This window comes from Coffea arabica, chromosome 1c, assembly GCF_036785885.1.
Source record: "Coffea arabica cultivar ET-39 chromosome 1c, Coffea Arabica ET-39 HiFi, whole genome shotgun sequence".
Lineage (NCBI taxonomy): Eukaryota > Viridiplantae > Streptophyta > Magnoliopsida > Gentianales > Rubiaceae > Coffea > Coffea arabica.
In genome coordinates this window covers 57,690,816-57,706,723 of record NC_092310.1, presented here as the reverse complement: position 1 = coordinate 57,706,723, position 15,908 = coordinate 57,690,816, and the positions used below count along the sequence as shown (strand labels likewise).

At 37.3% G+C, this 15,908-nt stretch overlaps 3 protein-coding genes across 3 annotated transcripts; 2 read left to right on the top strand and 1 right to left on the bottom strand.

Annotated features, from left to right (window-relative positions):
• Window positions 1-8: 8 nt before the first annotated feature.
• Window positions 9-2,192, top strand: LOC140037512 (ammonium transporter 1 member 1-like). The gene has a single exon (XM_072081802.1). It carries the CDS (start codon window positions 389-391, stop codon window positions 1,889-1,891), a length of 1,503 nt encoding a protein of 500 aa, XP_071937903.1. The 5' UTR covers window positions 9-388; the 3' UTR covers window positions 1,892-2,192.
• Window positions 2,193-2,307: 115 nt separating this feature from the next.
• Window positions 2,308-6,175, bottom strand: LOC140037514 (alcohol dehydrogenase class-3-like). Its single transcript, XM_072081809.1, has 9 exons — window positions 5,973-6,175; window positions 5,726-5,862; window positions 5,449-5,495; window positions 4,999-5,324; window positions 4,427-4,509; window positions 4,272-4,347; window positions 3,380-3,537; window positions 2,707-2,868; window positions 2,308-2,619 (listed from the first exon to the last, which is right to left on the bottom strand). Exons 1-9 carry the CDS (start codon window positions 6,004-6,006, stop codon window positions 2,503-2,505), a joined length of 1,140 nt encoding a protein of 379 aa, XP_071937910.1. The 5' UTR covers window positions 6,007-6,175; the 3' UTR covers window positions 2,308-2,502.
• Window positions 6,176-9,013: 2,838 nt separating this feature from the next.
• Window positions 9,014-10,309, top strand: LOC140037508 (uncharacterized). The gene is made up of 2 exons (XM_072081782.1): window positions 9,014-9,465; window positions 9,644-10,309. Exons 1-2 carry the CDS (start codon window positions 9,359-9,361, stop codon window positions 9,879-9,881), a joined length of 345 nt encoding a protein of 114 aa, XP_071937883.1. The 5' UTR covers window positions 9,014-9,358; the 3' UTR covers window positions 9,882-10,309.
• Window positions 10,310-15,908: the final 5,599 nt, after the last annotated feature.

The window sequence follows — 15,908 nt, the reverse complement described above, 5'->3', positions numbered from 1 at the left end:
CCATGTTGTATCTTACTAACTATGGTAAATAGTAGTACTAAATTACCTTGTGCAAGACGTGGGATCCATCCCATAAGGTGGTCTTAGATTAGATTCTTTCCAATTAATTTCAGCTTCGCATGGCGTCTCCCAATCTTCCTAGACTCCTTCATTCACTCACCCTGAAGAATCTCCAAGAATATCGCATAGCAAATGGTATCCCAGCCTCGTTCAAATTCGACCTTGGAATCTCTCCTCAGATTCAAGCTGTTCCACTGCCTCCCTCTCAACTCTATAAAATTAAAGCCCATAAGCCCCTCCTGGGATTCAATAATCTTGTATCGCAATCACAGTCACAGTAGGCTGCTAATTACCAATACGGACAACACCAGAACAACAAACATTTGCCATGGCGTCAGCCGGCTGCTCGGCAGCCAACCTTAGCTCATTCCTTGGCGGGGGAGCCACAAACGCCACAGCCGCAGCCGAGTACATATGCAACAACTTCAACACTGTCCACGACAGGTTTACGGACACTGCATTTGCAGTGGACACCACGTACCTCCTCTTCTCCTCTTACCTGGTCTTCGCCATGCAACTGGGTTTCGCCATGCTTTGCGCGGGCTCAGTCCGGGCAAAGAACACCATGAACATCATGCTCACTAATGTCCTGGATGCCGCAGCCGGTGGACTCTTCTACTACCTCTTTGGCTTTGCCTTGGCCTTCGGTAGCCCATCAAACGGTTTCATCGGCCATCATCACTTCGGACTCGAGAACTTCCCTAACGACTCTTCTGACTACAGCTTCTTCCTTTACCAATGGTGTTTTGCCATAGCTGCCGCGGGGATCACGAGTGGATCAATAGCAGAAAGAACCCAATTCGTTTCGTATTTGATTTACTCTTCATTCTTGACCGGCCTCGTTTACCCAGTGGTGTCACACTGGTTCTGGTCTAGCGATGGCTGGGCGAGTGCCGCCAGGACCAACGGCCTCCTGTTCGGATCTGGGGTGATTGATTTTGCAGGGTCGGGGGTTGTTCATATGGTCGGGGGTATCGCAGGGTTGTGCGGTGCGCTCACTGAAGGTCCTCGCATTGGCCGTTTTGATCATTCCGGAAAGCCGGTAACCATGCGCGGGCACAGCGGGACGCTTGTGGTTTTGGGTACTCTGTTGCTATGGTTCGGGTGGTATGGTTTCAATGCAGGGTCTTTTATCAATATCCTGAAGGCTTACGGGAAAAGTGGAAGTTATTACGGACAATGGAGTGCTATTGGGAGGACCGCAGTCACCACCACACTAGCGGGATGCTCCGCTGCGTTGACGACTTTGTTTGGGAAAAGGTTACTCGTAGGCCACTGGAATCTCACGGATGTTTGCAATGGTTTGCTTGGTGGGTTTGCAGCCATCACCGGGGGTTGTTCGGTTGTTGATCCGTGGGCAGCAGTCCTTTGTGGGTTTGTTGCTGCTTGGGTGCTCATTGGGTTTAACAAATTAGCTGAGAGAGTAGGGTATGATGATCCCCTGGAGGCCGCGCAACTGCATGCTGGCTGTGGTGCGTGGGGCATTCTGTTCACGGCACTGTTTGCAAGGAAGGAGTATGTGAATGAGGTGTACCCGGGCCAACCAGGGACAGGGAGGCCATACGGACTGCTGATGGGCGGTGGTGGAAGGTTAATGGCAGCTCATCTTGTGCAGATTGCAGTGATCACTGTTTGGGTGGGTGTTACCATGGGAACGCTGTTCTGGATACTGGGCAAACTTGGACTTCTGAGGATATCTGCGGAGGACGAGATGGCAGGAATGGATCTTACCAGCCACGGTGGGTACGCTTATGAAGACGATGACTACAACACATCCCTCGAAATTGGAAGGAAGATGGAAAAGCCCGGTGGGAATCCAGTGCCTGTTTGAATTGTTTACCTCACCTCACCTCACCTCCTCCCAGAACGAAGCAACAGCTTCAGAGCTTTACGGTTTAAACTCCTCCCCCTATCCTCCTCAAATTTTTTTCCCTTTTTTTTTTTTGGTCGAAGTTGTTCCTCAAATGTTTGTTCCTCGACAGGCCCAAAAAAAAAAAAAAAAAAAAACAACTACTTATCGTGAATACAAGACCATTCCACTCTCTGGTTGTCTTGCGCTGGTGAATTTTTAATATGCTTAATGTTCATATACAAAAGTAGTGAGCGAGCGTCGTTCTTGTACGTATGGAGTTATAATCTGTGCATTGACAATAAGACTGACCGACAATTAACTTATGTCAACTATGAACTCACCCAACGTTGTTGTGGGTGGGTTCAACCAGATAATAACTCGCCTGATCATTAACATTCATCGCCAAAGCCAAAATGTCTTAACATTGACAAAAAGGGGCCTTTGGTAACAAAACGAATTTAGAGGATAAGATCATCAGAAGAGTTCCACCCCCTTCCCTTTTGGAACTTCGCAAAGAGAGTGGAGGTGACAAAGTTCAGAGCTTCAAATGTTATTAAAATGACAACCCAAAACAACCAAAGTTGTTTCATTCACTCGAACACACTAAGCACAACGCGCAAGCAACCACCGTCATGCATCAGATCAAAAGCTTTGTTTATCTCCTCAAGCGTCAAATTGTGGGTGATGTACTCGTCTACTTTGATTTCCTGCGACATGAAGAAACAAGTAAGCAGGACAAAAAAGGCACGATAAAATGCTCTGGCAACGTGCTATGCAGATTCTGGAGAGCCAACCTTCTTCATATACTTGTCTACAAGCCAAGGTACTTGGGAACGACTTTTGAACCCACCGAATGCTGTTCCCTTCCATACACGACCAGTCACAAGCTGAAACGGACGAGTGGATATCTCTTGACCAGATGCTGCAACTCCGACAATAATTGATGTACCCCAGCCCTGAAATTAGAGGCGTCCATCACAATCCGCCCATCAATATAACCTACCCAGACTCGCCCCTTAATTTTGAATGGATCTAAATGGGTGCCCATTTAATTGGTGAATAGTGGATTGAATTGACTCACCCATTTATATCAATTTAAAAATAATTATATATTTAAACTCAATTTTTAGTGAGAGTTAAGTAAATAAATTTAAATTTCTTACTGATCTAATAACAATAAAATACCGTTATTTCTTATCAAACAACATGTGAAAAAATTTTAAAAATAATAAGTAGAATTTTAAGGGACTCATAAATGGATAACTGGGTATAACCACACCCATTTATTAAATGGGTATAAATAGGTTGATCCAATTATACCCATTACCCAATTATGACCCGTCCAAATCTGTCCGAGTCATCCATTTTGACATCTCTACCTGAAATGTGTACAAAGAATGTAGGATGTCTTGTGCATGACCACAAGATTGTAATATAGATCAGCAAACCAAATCGACGACAATTTACCTTGTGACAGCATTCCAAGGCAGCTCTCATGACAGAAACATTTCCAATGCATTCAAAACTATAATCAACGCCCCCATCTGTAACATCCACAATGACCTGCTGTATGGGTTTCTCATGGTCTTTTGGATTAATAAATTCTGTCACTCCAAAGTTCTTCGCTGCATACATTTTTGCCAAAAAAAATGGATGAAAGCAACTCTTGGATACTTGTCCATCAAACAAAAACTGATTAAACTTTTCCAGAGTGCCAATGAAAAACCAATGCCAGCACTGCAATTGTTACAGGTTCAAGTGACAGTTGTTTATCACATAATGATTACCAATTAAAAGAAAATCTCTCCAACTTATGGTGATAAATATGATTAATTTTTGAGCTATTAAGCAGCAGGAATATTCAAGAATTTTACATTAAACAGTTCAAAAAGTCATCCGTACAGTGCCTTCTACTCTGATAATGAAAGCCCATTAAAAATAGAAAAAACTTTTAACTTATGATGACAAACATCACTACTTCTGGACTCGATCAATGAAAACAACATTCAAGAATTATAGTTTAGGCAGTTCAAAAAGGTAGATAATTTAAACCCTACATAACAACAATCCAAGAGTTGGTAATTTCAAGAAATAAATGCAGCAAGAGCTTTTTCTTTTCCCTTTCCCTTTCTCCTTGTAGAACATCAACCATTCAACCTCAAACCAGCACTGTAAAAAAGAACCCCAAAAGCCCGGGATTCTCATTGAATCCAACATGTATCAATCTCAAACATTCATAAGGGCAATATTATTCTTTAGCAATAGAAAGAAAAATGGAAACAAAACAAATTCTTAAATACTCAGCAGGGTGTTAGCCGCTATTAGAAATTCCAGAAACATGGGTAATATTGTACTGTACCTCTATCAAACTTTGTGCTATCTATATCCAAGCCAATGATTCGGGAAGCACCCGCTGCCTTTGCACCCTCTGCAACCTATAGATTAATACTTGAGTTATTCAAGGAAATCACACAAATTTCAGCATTATAAAGTTAGCACTTATCAGATACTTACAGCAAGCCCTACAGTGCCAAGGCCAAAAATGGCAACAGTGGAACCTGGTTCTACCTTTGCAGTGTTCCAAACAGCTCCAAGACCTAAACGTCATCATAGAATAACTAGGGGCACATCACATGAGAGGATACTAATGCTTCGTGTAGGCAAATAAAGACGTGTACAACAACAATTAACCAGTATGCTGCATTAATTCAGGCAGATCAAAATGCAAATCACTGAAACTTAATTCCAAAAGGTTGAAAACTCAAACTGTAATGAAAGAGAGAAAGAAGACAGCAGAATTGTATTGTGTAGCTACTGTGCTAATAAGAGAGCCAACTACCGTTTGTGCTAAAAAAAAAAAGGAGCAATTTAGACACATGAGATCCTCATTTTCCATGAGCAAAGGTGGTCTGAGAAGACACACCACAAATTTATATCAATAAAGGTATTCTCAAAAAATTCAAAGCTATCCAAATCATCTTAAGAAAATCGAAAATAGTATGTAAGAATTTTGTAGGCACTTCGCAATTACTTTCTCCATGTAGTCTGCATACAACCATAATTATAAGAAATAAACAAAGCTTTACCAGTTGGAACCCCACAACCGAGAAGACATACTTTCTCCAAAGGAGCATTTGGATCAATCTTTGCAACACTAACATCATGGACAACAGTGTACTGACTAAATGTTGAAGTTCCCATGAAATGATAGATGGGTTTCCCATTGATAGAAAAACGACTCTTGCGATCATTCATCATAACTCCAACTCCTGTGGCAGCCCTTACTTTGCCACAGAGGTTGGTCTTTCCCGACTTGCAGAACTTGCATTCCCTGCATTCTGCCTGGTAACAAGGTATTACATGGTCCCCGGGCTTGACTTCAGTCACACCTTCGCCAACACTTTCAACTATTCTGCAATTTCCATGGCAATAAAAAGGGGAAGCACTGTATTAACGTTTCCTCTTCGGCATTTCACATTTTCACCTAACCAAAAGCCCCCAAGTACATTGAAAAGTACAACAAAAGGGGAACATACCCTGCAGCCTCATGACCAAGAATACATGGGAAGAGACCCTCAGGATCCTTCAAACAAAATGACAGGTAGTCAGAAAAGTGAGCCAAGGGAACTCAATGTCAAAGCACAATACCAGAAACAGCAGCAGCACAGGTTATGATACTGTACACTGTAAGTTTACCGCAAGCATCCCAGATTGAAGATCAATCAGCATTAATTTTGGGATATCTTCCCTCAAGAACATCAGACCAGTAGCAGCAAACTACATCCCATTTCCTCGAATTTAATCCATACTCACCTTGCCACTCCAGGTATATGCATCTGTATGGCAGAGGGCAGTGTAGAGGATCTTGACTCGAACTTCGCCGGCTTGAGGCGGAGCCACCTGCACGTCCTCGATTACCAAAGGTTTATTGGGTTCCCAGGCCACCGCCGCTTTTCATTGCCAAATTTCCAGCCAGATCCCACATCAGTATCAGCCAAAAAAAAAAAAAAATCAAATGCAAAACAACATGGACGATCAAATGAAATCAAAGGAAGAGTACCTTTGCAAGTAATCACTTGACCTTGCGTAGCCATAATTACTTACTTATCTTTGAGATTTTTTTTGCAACCACAGATCGGCCGACGATAAACGAAAGGACACTTAACTGTAGAGTGACCACGACGATTGAGGAGTAGGCGAAATCATACTTGATCATTATCACCGGAAGTATTATAGCCACAAGGCTGACCCATGTTGACCCCCCCCCCCCCCCCCCCCCGCCTTCTCTGAAAAACACCGCAAAAAAAATAATTATTATAAATACAAAGGCTGATCCGGCCGTTTGTTTGATCCGGAACTATAAATCCGTCGCATTGAATTTGAATGCAACAAAAGGCCCAAGTTTGGTTTGGGTAAAATTCTTCACATGGATGAGCCCCGTGGAAATGGATGAAGTCATATACGCCAGTTTATCAGATTGAACAAAGCCCATTTAGTTCTTTCGGCCCAAAAATGCTGACCTTGTTGTTGAACAAAGGGGGAACATTTAATTGGTCCATGAAAAGTGCTAGTGTTGATTCTTTTTTTTTTTTTTTAAGTCAATCGATAACATCTATAATATCCTATTCTAAGAAGAGAGGAGGAATCCAACTGAATTGTACAAGGGGCTAGATGTTCCAACTGAGGCATGTCTATTGTTGGCTGAAAACTATATGCAAACCCCCCTCTTCTGCTTGAAGGGCTCACTTTGGTGTTGAGCCCTGAATAGGCCAATAATAATAATAACAATAATAATAATAATAGAGAAGTTAGCACGGAATGAATAGGGAAATTCTTGATTTTCCGTTGATACAATATATATATATATATATATATATTTGATTTTACAAAACAGGGATTGCAAGAAATAAAATGTTAAAAGTCGAAATTTGGCACGACAAAGGCTGTCCTTTTAATTTTTACCATCCGGACGGAACTATTAGGCACACTAGTAGGTTTGTTTGGATAAAGTATTATTTGAAATAATTACTGTAGTATTTTTTGTAATGTGATGCATGCGAAATAAAAATATAGGTTAAGAAATATATTTATGATGCAAGTGAAATATTATTTGAGATAATTTTACTATCCAAACAAATACACATGTGGTTCTGTTTGCTTTTTAGTTCATACTAGACCCATTTAGAACAGATTCTTTTTCCCCGTTTAATTATCTACCGCCTTGTTGGGCAACATGATCTAAGCGTAATGAACTCTACTTCCCAATTGCCATGTATTGGCACGTGCAATTATTTTCCCACCCCAGAAAAGAAAAAAAAAATTCCCAGATTCGTTGGTTGCTGCAGAGATGAATCCAATCTAAAGAAGAAAGAAAGAAAGAAAGAAGGAATGAAGAAAAAAACTGATTAAGTAAATCGTGAAATGTCAGCATCCTCCAGCCGGAAGATGGTGAATGGTGATACCTAGAAAAGAAGAAGAACTGAAGAAGAGAAGGGACAATGAATCTGGGTCAAATCGTCACACCTGTCATCCAGTAATCATTTACCACCAGTCCTTATCAACTGTCATAATTTGGTCAACCATTTTGACCAGTGGAATCCTATCCACCATCCAGTGCCAAGTTACTCCTATTAGCATCACATCCTAGTTACTCTGGGAAGAAATCTTGCCAGTGTCATTAACTACTACTGCAGTAACAAAATACCATGTTGGGGAGGTTAAATGTGGGGCCGGCCGGCTAATTAATTTGCCTAATGACCCACCCTATATTTAGATATTCATGAAGTTTTTTTTTTTTTTTTTTGACTAATGTGCAATGAAAGTGATAACCCTCTTTGTGTCCATTTAGCTTTGCATACAAGAAACGTGCTTTATATAATTTATATCAAGGAAGGAATGAGGCCATCGCACAAACATCGCTCCTAGGTTTATTGCCAAACCAATGTGATTTTCCCAAGTTAGTAGCTTTTGGGCGGTGGTGTGATTATATGTGCTCTTTGAACCGCCAGCTGGTGCATTATTATTTTTCTGGAGCAACAAAAGCAATTTGATTTGATAAACGAAGCTCAAATGATGCTAATAATAATAATATTGGGATTAATCTTGTATACACTGACAGTGTATATATTTTCATTATTGGATGTATGATATATAATTCAAATTTGAATTTGAAGTTCAAATTTTGCATACGTGTCGTGTCATATATCAAATCATGATAGTGTATACACTGTCGGTCGGTGTATATAAGATTTACTCGTAATATTGTGATACATTGCCATTATTTTCATTAAAACCCAAAATTAAAAGATAAATCTCGTAGTTATTCATTATTGTGTAGACTAATAGAGTAGTAATAATTAGAAATTAGACAACCGTTGACCCTTCTTTTTTTTTTCACCGATATAACTCTTTTTTCTTTTTTTATAAATGGGAGTTTTTGAATCCATGATTTTTTTTTATTTACAATTCCTCCCTCAAATATGACTAGTTTGTTGTCACGCTTTGTCAATTAGGCTACAAAAATGAATTTTTAAGTCTGGTATATTTATTATGCTGTGGTTGATTCTAATTGTTACCCTAAAACTAGGGTTTCTGGGGCTTCAAACTGTTGAATGCTTATTAATTAAATAATGCAAACAAAAACAATAAAGATGATTGAAGAGTGTGTTGGGATAGGTGATTATTTGGAATAATTTTTTTAAAAAAAATGTTATAATATTTTTTTAATATAATATATGTGAAATAAAAAGGTGATTGAAAAACGTGTTGATAATGCAAGTAAATTAATAAATAATATTTTTTAATATAATATATGTGAAATAAAAAAACGATTGAAAAGCGTGTTGATAATGCAAGCAAATTAATAAGGCCGCAAATAATACTACTGTCTAAAGCCGAACACGCTAAGATACGTCCAAATTGGTGATTGGTACAAGGTTTTGGTATTCAGAGTCCTTGGTGCTACCAAATTGGTCGAAGGCGTACCGAGGGGCTTAAAAAAAAAAGAAAGGATATGTAGAATAAAACTTTACGAAAATAAAGAAGCTTTCTTAAAGAAATCCCCGCTTGCTTATCACTACTATAAATATGTGCATTTGTGCGGTAACCATAATCCATACATACATACACACAGTGGCTTTTCCCATTCCTTGTGGAGTCTCTCATTTATAACTTATCAACACAAAAGCAGAACCCCTCCGGTCATTAAACTCTCTCTCTCTCTGACTCTCTCTCAAGTCTCAACCCGACGTGCTTCTTCCTTAAACCTAGAAATCTCTGCTTTGTGCCTCCATAATTTATTTTCATCAGTTCATGCTAGCATCAAAGAGGAGCAGGCAGGGACCGACAAAAGAGAAGATAACTCAGCACAAGTGGTAAAGTTGGCAGTATATTATTGTACCCTTGCCCTAAACTCCCCTCGCAAAACCCTGCTAATTGATTCCTTTCATGGCCGCTGAGTCTACCTCAGACTCTTCATCTAATTTAAGAATTATTGTCCAAAAGAACCCATCGGAGTCCCAACTCTCGGAGTTGGGCATCAAGTCCTGGCCAAAGTAAGTCTCTCTCTCTCTCTAATCTCTACCGCTCCCTCTTCTTCTTTTCTCTTTTTTTTTTTTTCTCTTTCCTTTTTGGCCTTTTTCTTTTATCCTTGTTTTCATCTCGTGTCATTATTCTTTTTCATTTTATGTGACTGATTTGGGATGAAACCCAAAAAATATATATAAAAAAAAGGTGGGGTTGCTCGCCAGGAAAGTACCAACTGAAGTTTGATGCACGACAGACTTGTTATCTGCTGAGAGGGAGAGTTAAAGTGTATCCCAAGAACTCATCGGAGGTGGTTGAGTTTGGAGCGGGTGATCTGGTGATAATTCCCAAAGGACTCAGTTGCACTTGGGATGTCTCGGTTGCTGTTGACAAACATTACAAGTTCGACTCTTCTTCTCCGTCGTCTTCATCATCAGGATCATGATTTTCGGGCATCTTCTTTTTAATTTTTCTTGTTTTTTTTAATCATTTTTCAAGGACTGTTATTCAGATTAATTACAACTATATATATATATATATATATATATATATATATTCATTGATTTTTTTTCTTTTGTTCTCTCTTCCACCGCACAGTTAATGGTTAACTGGACCGGTTGTATCAGATTTTTTTTTTCTTTCTTTTCGAGATTTCGTTTGGATGAGCTGTTTTTGGCGTTTTTGTCGTGTAGTTGTGAAGAAAGAAGGCACGATCTTTTTCAGCAGTCAAAGAAAGGGAAAACAATTAGTCAATGCAGTCCTATTCAAACTCAAAGTTCTTTGTCTACCAAAAAAAAAAAAAGAAGCTGTATATGTTCCTTTGACCGGTCAAAATTATGATATTTTATCGTGAAATTGCACGGCCTTTTGTAAGCAATGATTTAAGGCACCGTACACGGAGAACACCACCTCTGCCCCCGTAGTTCCCAACCCCATTTTGAAATACCAAAAAAAAAAAAAGGGGAAAAATTACAAAGAAACAAACCCATTAAACCAGCAAACGGCTAATTGCTTAGTTTATAGGTAAAAAAAAAAAAAAAAAAACATCCGTACCTCTGACACGGGTTTGTTCTTATTCTATATGTGTCGTGCTGAATCAGCAAGGCACCAAAATTAAATTTTTGCAGAAGTCAAAAAAAAGTCAGTGCGTTCTGCCTTTTATCAGTCCGGGCCGTGCACAGGCCGGATTTGTCACCGGACTGACAAAAGGCTGCCAACCACTGCTTTGCGTCGGTCTGGGCCGTGCACGTCTGAGCCGTGCTGACTGTGCACGGTCCGGACTGACTTGGCGTTCAGCCTTTTGTCAGTTCGGACCGTGCACAGTCAGCACGGCTCGGACTGACACAAGACTGACACGGGTGATACCAACAGCTAGTCCTTGATGTTAGCCCTCGGCTTTCACTTTAGTAGCAAATCCACTTTTCTGTAAAAAGTAATATTATCCACCAATCAACCTCAATTTTTTAAAATCAACTAATAAAATTTTATTTATATTCAGACAATTAATTTACACTATGCTGCATCATTTAACCTGATAATGAAGCTTCTGTTCACGCAATAATTCCTGCAAGCTCCAAAAAAATGGTCAAAAAACTTTCTACTACTACCAATCTGTCAACAAAAGTTTCGATCAATTTTCAAGCCGCCAGCAAATTTATCAAAATAAATCTGCCTAAACTGAGATTCTGCTTAAAATAGCAACTGCTAGAAGAAATTTTCAAACGCCAGCAAATCTGCCTAACCGAGGAACTGCTTGAGACAGCAACTGCTAGACAGCTTCCGATTGCAAGAAGAAAGAGCAACTGCTCTCTGAGAGCAAATTTGAGACTGAGAAATGAGAGTAAGGTTTGGAGTGAGCGGGAAATGAGAGTGAGCGGCGAAAACTCCGTGCCAAACCATTTTATATACAATTAAATCATGAACGGCAAGCATTTTTTTTTTTTGGAAAAATGTCACTGCGGCTGTGCTGATTGGACACGGCCGCGTGCTCATTTCACATGGCCTTGTCAAGCGCCTTTTTTACTGGTTGTCGACAGCTGTGCTGACTGGGCACGGCTGCCGACAGGTAATTCCAAAAAGTCACGCCAGTTTTGACTTAAAAAAAAAAAAGATTCTTCACCTGCGGCCGTGCTGACTCAGCACAGAGGATATAAAATTAGAAACACCCCTTATCAGATGTGCATTTGGCAGATTCTTTTTTTTTTAACCTATAATCTAAGAAATTAGCCCCAGCAAAGGGACCGACAGTGCTGTTAGATCCAGACCAGATCAAACGAAGACCAAATCAAACGGTTCGATCGTGAATCGATCTTTTTTTCGAGCTGATTTGTAGCACAAATTTGTTTTGATAAAAATTCAATCAAAATCATCGAAAATCTATTAAATTATTTATTTGATTTGACTGGTTTATTCGAATTTTTAACCTTTTTTCTCTTCTTTTCAAATATAATTTGAATTATTTAAATTGTAATGCTTTCATATATTAATAGAAATAAAAAAAATGCCGTTCACTTAATGTAAATATCAAAATCATTCGCTTTTGTGAATAATATCTAAATCAAGATGTTTTTATCTCTATGACATTATTAATTTAGTATCAATGATTCTAACTTATATTATTAATTTGTTTTAATTTAATTTTTAAGTAGTTTAGATAAGGGAAAATCGTCCAAAACGTCCCTCACATTTTGTAACATAACTTTTTTCGTCCCTCACTTTTAAAAGTGTAATTTTATGTCCCTTACATATTCATATCGGTCAAATTTAGTCCCTAACTAGGTTTCCGATCATTTTTTGGCCGGAATCCATCATGTGCAAGGCACGTGATCATTTTTTAAGGGTAAACTTGTCAAATTATATTTTACATAATCTGATCTATAGTCCTCCACATTTTATAAAATAAATTTTTTTGTCCCTCACATTTTATAAAATAATTTTTTTCATCCCTCACATTTCACAAAATGAATTTCTCCATCCCTCACATTTCAAAAAATGAATTTTTTATTTCTCACTAATTATGTGTGTGAATACATTTTTTTAAACACATGTATATGTCTATTTGATTTTGCTTAATAATAATAGCATAAGCACATGTATGTAATTGGGCCCAACTTGTGGGCTATTTTCTTTTTTTGTATGATTATGACTAGTATTTACCAATAGAACCTTAATTTGCATATTCTTATTGTATTTTGACCGAAAATAGCTTTTTTAGCCAACTTAACAATGAATGCAAGATTTTTTACTAGCTAATACCAGATGAAATCAAATGATCATGTATAATATATGGTATTCGTATTATTAAGTGAAATCAAATAGACACATACATATATTTATGCTATTCGTATTATTAAGCAAAATCAAATAGACATATACATGTGTTTAAACAAAATGTATTCACACACATATTTTTTTTTTGTTAGGGTTTCCCTCACACACATAATTAGTGAGGGATGGAAATATTCATTTTTTGAAATGTGAGGGATGGAGAAATTTATTTTGTGAAATGTGAGGGATGAAAAAATTATTTTATAAAATGTGAGGGACAAAAAAATTTGTTTTATAAAATGTGGAGAGCTATAGATTAGATTATGTAAAATATAATTTGACAAATTTACCCTTAAAAAATAATCACGTGCCTTGCACGTGATGGATTCCGACCAAAAAATGATCGGAAACCTAGTTAGGGACTAAATTTGACCGATGTGAATATGTAAGGGACATAAAATTACACTTTTAAAAGTGAGGGACGAAAAAAGTCACTTTACAAAATGTGATGGACGTTTTGGACGATTTTTCCTTTAGATAATGAACATATTTTAATCAAGAATTTATATTTTTTATATTATAATTAGGTGTATATTTGATTGTAAGTCTAATCTTTTTGGAACATTTTTTATGATTTAGTCGAATTTAATCAAGAATTTAATTTCAATATTTCTAAAACTTATAAAAATATAAAATAATTATAACATCGTACTGATGTCGGTGAGTTTTTTAGAATAGTCCGACCGATCCGACCAATTAACCCTGATCCAATGATTTAGCCGAGTCACTATCGGATACGAATTTAACAACATTAGGGATCACGAATGCACGAAAGATGGATAGATGGCTCCTAAATCTCCGGTACCCAAAATAGGGCAGTAAAATAATTAAATCCTTTGAGACCAGCATGGCCTTTGGTCAAAGGAACAGTTTCAGAAATCTTTCATTGGCCTCCTTCTAAATTTTAAAAATTTCATTAACTTCTATTGAAATTAACTATGTTGTAACATTTCAGCTGAACCAACAATAAAAAAAAAGTGATATCATAAAAGAGAAAGATAAATATTATTTTACCATTGCCCCTCTTTTATTGTATTAATTAGTTAATCTAATACAAAAAGTAATTACTATTTTCAAACTAAAATTGATCATATATAGCATAATAGATTACAAACAATGAACATTTTTTAAAGCCTATCAATTATCTACAACATAGACATCTTTTCTATATCTATATTCAGAAACATCTATGATGATGCAACTACTAACTAATAAATTAAAGAAAAATACTAGAATTTGTTTTATTGATTATCATGGATCATATCACATATAACATCAGAAAAAGGTATATTGTTTTATATTTTTCACTACTGTTAGGCCCATTGTTAAGATTCGAAAAAGGTCAATCACAAATAATTAAAAAAATTGCAAGCAAAACACTACAGAAACCAAACTATAACATCACAAAAATTTCAACAACTAATCTTAAAATGTTGACAAAAAAAACACGATTTTTTGAGGACCCCATGGTAGGAATTGTATTCTCCTCTTTAGCACCCTTTCTCTAGTTGTATATTTGTAATAATATGTTTCATAATTACTGTTAATTCAGTTTAATAATGGTTAACTATGATTTACCTAATTATGTTAGCATGATTGTGTAGTATCCAAAAGGTTGTGAGGCTTGCAAAGTCATTTTGTTGTTAATGACGTCAGCTTTGTCCCCCGAAATTCTAACAGGGAGATCAGTGTAATTTTTGAAACTTTAAATGAGGCTAGTGAGATAATTAGAAACCTCATAAGATATTTTTTAATTTTTCCCTTAGCCAAATGATAAGCACACCTAGGTGGAAAGGGATTGAAGGAATATGGAGTGTGTTTGGATAATGGTTTATTTGCAAAAAAAAAAAAAAAAATTGCATCATAAACATGTTTTTAATAATATTTTTATTTTTGCAATCATCCTTTTATTTTAAAATATAAAAGTGTTATAGTACGTTATTTAACTTTGAGGCTTAAGTTGTCACAGGCTATAAAAGAATAGTAGTATGATCCGCTCCTACGGTATTAATATTAACTAGTGCTTAAGGTGCACTCTAACATGTGTGCAATTAACAAAAAATATATTTATCACAATTATTTATTTAAAAAGCTTTTTTAATGAATTTTATGAGTCAAATTTCATTATAATGTAGATAATCATACGCAAAACGAATATTCTAGGAGTAGAGAAGATTCTTGAATTAGCATGAGAAAGTTGTAGTTAGATGATAATTAAATAGATAACTACATTTTGATTCAAATAATTATCTATAATTGAGATAAATTTGCCCTTATAATTAAGGATATATTAAAAATTTTAAAGAATAACACGGTGTGTTACACCATACAATAATGCAATGACGCTCTTCCTCTATATATTGTATAAACAAGAGTTATATTTAGGGGTGTGCAAAGTCGAAAAATTCCGATTTCGAGATCGAATTCGAATTAAATTCGGAAATTCGAAATCGGAATTTCGGTAATTCGGAATGGAATTCGGTAATTCCGATTTCGAATTAGTCGAAATCGGATCGAATTCGAAATTATAGTTTTTGAAATCGAAATTACCGATTTCGAAATCGAAACTTTTATTTCGAATTCGAATAATAATATTTATATATAATATAATAATATATATAATACATATTATATAACATAATAGGTTAAATAGTTAATAAATAATAAGTAATAACAATAATACTAACATAACATCTAACAATTGAAATTGCAAAAATCCTAATCTGTGTTCTGCCGCCTCTTCCTCGTCTCTCTCTCACCTTCCTTCCTCCCTCTCCACCGAACCCAATGATGGCAATCTTGAGCGCTGTGGACTGAGAGAAGCGGCGGGAGAGTCGGGTTTCGTAATCGTAAGGTTGAGCTGCGTCGAGGGCACAGATGAGAAGGGCCGAGGGGTGGCGGCGGCGGGAGAGCTGGAGTAAATGGAAACAAAATCTGCTGCGGCGGTGATGCAAATGGTGGGAACGGGAGAGGGGAAGCTGACGGAGGAGGGTGGAATGGGCTGTGGATTGAGAGGAGGTGGGCTGTATAGGGGAAATGGAGAGCATGGTGGCAGCGTGTGCAGAAATGGAGGCGGAAGGGGCAATGAGCTATTAACAAAATTAGGACATGGGTTCTCAGCTGTATGAAGTTGACGACCCTGAAT